We start from the raw sequence: 7,318 nt of genomic DNA, 5'->3' as shown, positions 1-7,318 counted from the left end.
AAGAAAAAGATCAAATAAATCTTGTTTTATTGTCCTCATATTTGCATACTAAAAAGAAACTACTGTGGGTTTACTGACTATTTATCTAGTCATCAAGCTAAGAATAAGGTCTATATCATTTTTCTATACCAATTAAGACTTTGAATTGTATAATTACAAAATTATTTCCAAGTAAAATTGAACATAATATAGATAAGGGAAATTAAAATATAGTACTTTGACTTTTTGAAATTAAAATATTTAGTTATATTACTGACCATTAACATGTATTAAAGGAAACCAATTTTGCTACTTCACTTACCATTCAAGTAATATGATCAACAATACTTAAAGGCAAATATACTCATTAAAAGTAACATTTAATATATGGATAGGAAAATTAACATAAAAATTGTTATGGTTAATTAAAAGAAATTTTAAATCAAAGTGATATTTATCTGCAATCACATCTTTGAGATCATAGCTCATGCCTTATATAACAAAGATTTCTTTTAAAAGATTTTAAAAATACCAGAGAAATCACGAGATAATATATATATGTCCAACTAATTCAAACTCTCACAACTTCGTAAAAATTATAATAGCTGAATTATCTACTAGAAACTAATACCAGTCTCCAGTTATTTAAATAGTAGAAAGACCTCTCTAAAGGAAATCTTATGGGATGGTGTCCCCAGGGAAAAGAAAGAACAATTTTAGAATGAGCAAAGCAACTTAAAATAACTAATACTTTTGGTTGTGAACCTAGCCTTTAAAGGCAGAGCTATCCTTCCAGCCCTGAAAGACAGCTGACTGGATAAGGGGGAGCTCTTGAGTCCCAGACTGATGCCTGAGAGGCAAACAAGGGACTGATCCAGACTCCATGAATGTAGTGTCAGTGAGGAGGCTGCAGAAAGCACTGGGGCCTTGGGTAGTAAATCAGTGTTTACCATGGTTTATGAATGATCTTTGGGAGCCCATTCCAAATAAAGGGATGCTCTCTCAGCCTGGACACATGGGGAAGGGCCAAGTCCTGCCCTGGATGAAATGACAGACTTTAGAGATCCCCCCATGGAGGGACTCACCCTCCCGGGGTAATGATGTGGGGATTGAGTGGAGGACTGCAGGGCTGGTGTAGAGACAAGAGAGGAGGGGTGGGAGAGGGAGCTGGGATTGACATGTGAAGCATTCATGTTTCTAATTTAAATAAAAACATTGCCAAAAAATCATTAATACACTTCTCACATTTATCACTGAATTAAGCCAAGTTTTTAGAAGGAGGTTGTGACCTACTTGGGAGCTGAGTTGGACAGATGACAACGTCAATTCAGATTGTTTACATAGTGGAACCTTATCTTAAAAGTAAAAGCTCTAGAGGCAGGTGGATCTCTATGAGTTCGAGGCCAGGCTGGTCCAACAACCTCCAAAACAATACAGAGAAACCCTGTCTCGTAATTCCAAAAAAAAAAAGTAAAAGTTCTACCTCAGGTGCTGAGGCAGGAGGATTTCAAGACTAATAGGCAGACCTAGATTATATAGTGACTACTAGACAATCAAGGACTATCATAGCATTATTTTCCTTCAAAAGTTACATTTTTTACAAATGTCATGATACAAAGTATGATAATGTTGATTACATTAAAATAATCACCTTGAGTACTGGGTTTGGCACGGTGAGTAAAGTGCTTGTCATGTAAGCATCACAATGTGACTTTGGATCCCAAAACCCACACAAAGTCTGGGTACAATGAGTGTGTAACCTAGGGATGCTGTTAAAGGAAAAGGACAAAAATATCATCCAGAGCAATAGTGAGTTTTCTAGAAATATAAGCTACATCCATGATGAATCAATGGCTACCTAAGCACTGTTTGTATTTAGTATTATTCACAAATACTTTCAGGATAACTTAAAGAATATCTTATACCAAGCAAAGAGAATTAGGTTTCAGAATACAAACTATATATTGCACTTCATTTTTGTTGCACAATAAATAAATATAACCAACACAGTTCCTCTTAAAATTGTAAATTTAAGTGCAACTTCAAGTATAAAACAATAGGTGATTATTTTCCTTGGAATGTATTAAAATTTCTGAATCCTTTTGTCTATGCGCTGAACATCAAAAAGGAAGGATAAAACCTGGTGTATGAATCTCTTAATTTCTTTATGTAAAACTACACACTGAAGAGTAAAGTACAAACTCATATCGCTTTACTTTGTTGCTAATTGGTCACAAATGTGCAATAGTGTAATAACTTTTGCACCATATATTTCATAATTTGAAATGAAACCACTTTTTAAAATTGTTAACTGGAATTCAAAACTGAATTGGTTGCTTATTTTTTGATGGTTTTAAGGGATTCAACTCAGGCTTTCTGCATGCTGTGAAGGCATTCTAGTACCAAGTCATATTCCAACTCATAACCTGAATTCTAAAAGATTAAAGAGACATTGAAAATATATATAAAACTTCTACATATCTAACTAGTTTAAAAGATCTTTGTTGGAAAAAATAAAATAAATTAGCTAAAGATTTTCATTGAAAATATAGCATCAAATGATGCAAGGTAAATTGAAGAACAAAAAGCAAAATAAAATAATTCTCAAAATGTTGTAAATATGACCTGAATCTCTTCTTTGCTTCCTTCATATAATGAAACAGAATAGTCACTTCTTTGACAAAGATGCAATCCTGTGTATTGTATTGATGAATGCTCTTTTCACTTGCTGATTCCTCAAGGTGTAGATAAAAGGATTCAGAAGTGGAGCTGCTGAGGTATTGAGCACAGAAATTCCCTTGGAAATAGATACTCTCTGCTTAACTGATGGTTTAACATACATGAAGATGCAGCTGCCATATGAGAGGGATATCACAATCATGTGAGAGGAGCACGTAGAGAAAGCCTTCTTCCTCTGACTGGTTGATGGGATTTTTATAATCGTCAGGGCAATGTAGATATAGGATATTATCACCATTACCAATGTGAGTAAGAGTGTCACCAAAGCTGAGACAAAGCCCATCATCTCCAGGAGCTGTGTGTCTGTGCAGGAAAGTTGCAGGAGTGGAGTGGTGTCACAGTAGAAATGATCAATGATGTTGGAAGCACAGAAGTCAAGATTCAAGCCTAACACAAGTGGTGGGAAAATGACAAAAAAACCAGCAAGCCAACAACTGAGGACTAACTGCACACAGACTTTATTGTTCATGATGGTCATGTAGTGTAGGGGTTTGCAGATGGCCACATATCTGTCATAAGACATGGCTGCCAGCAGGTAAAATTCTGATGCTCCAAATAGGAAAGCAAAGAACACTTGAGTCAAACAATTGTCATAAGAAATGGTTTTGTCGTCAGTTGCCATAGTAACAAGCAATTTGGGGATGCAGGTAGTAGTGTAGGAAATCTCTAAGAAGGAGAAGTTCTGAAGGAAAAAATACATAGGGGTCTTCAGGTGAGCATCCACCAATGTGAGTGTGATGATGATCAGATTGCCAGTGATGCTGAGCAGATAGGTGAGAAGCAGGAAGATGAACATCACAACTTTCCACTGTGGGTCATCAGTCAAACCTGATAGGATGAAAACTGTCACCTTTGTATGGTTCTTCATTGTGATCCTCTGGCTGTTAGCTGGTCTAAGTGGATGAGAGGCATGGATGGAGGGAGGTAATCAGTACAGATTATACTAGTAATAAGTGGTGCTGAAGGACCATTGACATTGCAAAGGCGAGGTTTCAGACAGCAACACAGAATTCATCCATGATCTAAAGAGAGCTGTACCAGGGAAATAGTAGCTTATGGCTTCATGGTATCTGGACAAAAAACAAGGATATTAATTTATAATTCTACTTTTTAATAAATTATATAGTGGTGCTATTTGTTAATCTCTTATATGAATGCATAAGGGGAAATTAGAGAAACTGAAAATGCTTTCTTTCTTTTTTGCTTATATCTTAAAACTACAATGGTATTTCCTTTGTCTACTCAGTTAAAGAGGATTGCTCTAATAAAACCTCAAAAGTTTGCACACAAATCCAAAGTTACCTGAAGCATAGCAGTGTGCATTTTCATCTCCCCCTCCCTCTCTGTCCCCACTCCCATACACATATAAGCTTGGGAACAAGCACACAGGCACACACATGACATCTTCAGTATCTCAGTATAAAAGACTATCATCAATTACCTCGACTAATCAAGTTGAAGGATTTCAATCTCATCACTGCTTCCATGACTGTTTAAGTGAAGCCTAAGAATTGCTTTCAGTACAGTTTTGTTAATATTCCAATTGCTTTAATTTTGATGTTACCCTATATTCTGTGAACTTTCTATCCCAACACCAAGTCAGTGGGAACACTCTGGTAAAGCCAATGTTAATAACAAATTACAGTGGTTGTCTTCTGTGGTGGCATTATTGACAGTGCAACAAGGAAATAAATTAATAACGGTATAGAAAAACACCAAAAATGCAAACATAGAAATATGGTTTCAGAGTTGGTGGTATAAAGATATAATTTCTTGTAAATCTAGTGAGATAATGATATTTAGAGATGGATCATGAGTTTGAAAAAGAAAAAAAGTTATTGAATCTAAATTATTAAGTGAGAGGAACTTATTATTAGTTATTTTAAAAAAACAGACATTTATTTATTTTACATACCACCACAATTTCCCTTTCTTTCTCTCCTCCCAGTCTCTCTTCTCATGCCCTCTGCCTGCCACATTCACTCCTCTCCATTTCTGTTCAGGAAGGCAGATTTACCATGGATATCACAAAAGCATGGCATATCAGGTTGCAGTATTATGGTTTGGGCAAGACAAACCAGTGTGAGGAGTAGGGTCCCAAAGGCCAGTAAAAGAGTCAGAGATAGTCACTGTTCCCACTGTTATGAGTCCCCTAAGAGAATCAAGCCACACAACTGTAACGTATATGCAGAGGGCCAAGGTCAGTCCAATGAAGGCTCCCTGTTGGTCCATTCAGTCTCTGTGATCCCCTATGAGCTCAGGATAGTTGATTCTCTGAGTTTTTAAGATGTTCTTGACCCCTCTGGCTCTGACTATACTTTCTTCCCCTCTTCAGCATGGTTCCCCTAATAATGTCTAATGTCTATCTGTGAGTCTGTATCTGTTTCCATCAGTTGCTGGGTGGCACCTCTCTGATGACAATTGAGCGTGGCACAGTAGATGGCCAGTTCAGGCTACATATCTGCTATTATTAGAAGTCTTAGCTGGGCTCATTCTTGTTGTTTCTTGGGAGATTCCTTTACTGCAGGCTTTTACATGACCCCCAAATGCACCTTCCTTTCCATTAGTCTCTTTCAGTACTTCTCCCCTCAGTCCTCACCAGCTTGATAACTCAAGTTCCCAATCACACCCACCCTCAGTCCATTCACAAAATCTCTTCTCATTACCTTTCCAGGGAAATCCAAGTGTCTCCCCATGAGCCCTCCTTGTTACCTAGTCTTTATGGGTCTGTGAATTGTAGCATAGTTATCCTTTATTTTATAGCTAATATCTACTTAAGAGTGAGTACATACTATGTTTTCCTCCAAAGATTGAAAGCATCAATGACTGGAGATCTATTGGTCTGAAAAGCAAGATGTGAGTTTCAAAAGCACAATATCACATGAGTCCTTTAACACAAGCTTTAGGGAGCATGCTATTCCTTAAAATATATAAAATCCCCGGCTATCCTTCAGGTAAAAAGATGTAGAAAAGAGGACATGCTCAGTGTTACAGTCATTTGGAGCATGCATAAGCCTTTGAGTTTTTTTTAATCACAGGGAGAGAGTATGTACATACCTTCAGAAAGGTTGTTGATGGTATTACTATGCATATTTTGACAGAGTATTAAGTAACAAAATTGTAACTCAGGCCAGGGGAAGCAGATCAATGCCTTGCTCAGTCATCATCAGGTAAGTTTCTTTATGCAACAGATGGGAGTAAAGACAGAAATTCACAGAAAGAAATTATGCAGTGAGATATCTTGGAACACTCAGCCCTAAATGAGACATTTCATCAAATCCCTCCTGGCAGAGCTCACAGAACCTCAAGGAAGAGGAGACAGAGTGTAAGAGCCAGAGGCCATGGAGGACACCAGGAGAACAGGATCCTCTAAGCCAATATGAGCTAACTAACTTAAGCAGCTAGAAAAGGGCCTGCACGGATCTGCATATATATTAGGGCTTCCACTTTAGTGTTTTGACAGAATTCCTGAGTATTTGAACAAGTAGGTCTCTGTTTCTTGTGCCTTCTTTTCTTTCTGTTTGTCTTGCCCAATTCCAGCATGTTATGTTTTTTATATTTTATTTTATTATAAAAAATAAAAATTTACTCCTTCCCAAAAGAAACAAAATTGCTTGGTTTTCACCCAGCTAGCATGCTGAAGATAATAATTAAAAGTAATGATATATCAAAAGAAAATTCCTGGGGAACTTCATCATCAAATACATAAACAAATTAAATTTTCATGATTGTCATGGCAGTATCTGATGATATTTTCTTAAGGTACCAAAATGATCATTTACCATATCCAAAACATGCATTAATACTAATAATTTATTTTAATACTAATATACATACTAAAATACATATTCAAGGACAAACTAACCTATTTTCCAATAATATCAAGAGTTGTTTCAAACAAAATAAATCTAGATTTTATGATACATGTAAGGTTAGGAAAGAACACTCTAAGAAGGTGCAGCAGCCTTAACAGAAGCAACGTGAGGGTCTCACTCACAGCATCCTTTGCAATAAGGAGCAGAATCTGCTGTTGTTGCATACTATGGTGTTCACAAAAACAGGTGAAAGAAAATGTTATTTTGTAGGACATTCCTTTCACCTTCAGATAACTGCAAAGATATTGCTTACAAAGTTCCCATATTTACACAAAAACCTTGTTACAGCAATGATAAAAATGCATACAGCTAAGACACAAACATTAGAAATTATACTTTCAGATTCTACTTTTGTCAAGCGTCAACAATTACATACACCAAGAATTCCTCAACACAGTACAACAAAAGAAAGTTTACACTAGAAATTGGATCTACGAATGCAACTTCATTTAATTAAATTAGCAATCATAAGTGTCAAAATAATCTAAAAGTAAAAAGGTCTTCAGTTTTAAATTATCAGGTTATTACATGGTCTGTTTTCATCTTCTTTTCCTTTTGAGTAGAAATTTACAAAGCTGCCTAAAATTAGCTTAATGCTTAAAATATCAAATTACAATAGGCATAGCATTGTTATATTCAAATTTAGCCAATATCAATTAATTTCATCTATTTGAATCCAAAATCAGTTTGTCAAAATCTTGAAAATACCGACATTTACTTGAAAC

The 7,318-nt window shown here is 36.0% G+C and overlaps 1 protein-coding gene across 1 annotated transcript; it reads right to left on the bottom strand.

The window, feature by feature from the left end:
• Positions 1 to 2,647: 2,647 nt before the first annotated feature.
• On the bottom strand, positions 2,648 to 3,595 carry LOC101823133 (olfactory receptor 6C74-like). Its single transcript, XM_013120311.3, has one exon. The coding sequence runs from the start codon at positions 3,584 to 3,586 to the stop codon at positions 2,648 to 2,650; it is 939 nt and encodes a 312-aa protein (XP_012975765.2). The 5' UTR covers positions 3,587 to 3,595.
• Between the last annotated feature and the right edge of the window lie 3,723 nt (positions 3,596 to 7,318).

This window comes from Mesocricetus auratus, unplaced genomic scaffold (assembly GCF_017639785.1).
Source record: "Mesocricetus auratus isolate SY011 unplaced genomic scaffold, BCM_Maur_2.0 Super-Scaffold_100011, whole genome shotgun sequence".
In the NCBI taxonomy this organism is placed as follows: Eukaryota; Metazoa; Chordata; class Mammalia; order Rodentia; family Cricetidae; genus Mesocricetus; species Mesocricetus auratus.
Note: the sequence above shows the minus strand (reverse complement) of the source record. Positions and strands in the feature narration are given on the sequence as shown.

What these genes read in the sequence shown, in the direction of transcription:
- LOC101823133 (XM_013120311.3), bottom strand. Translation starts at nt 3,586, where the DNA reads ATGAAGAACCATACAAAGGTGACAGTTTTCATCCTATCAGGTTTGACT.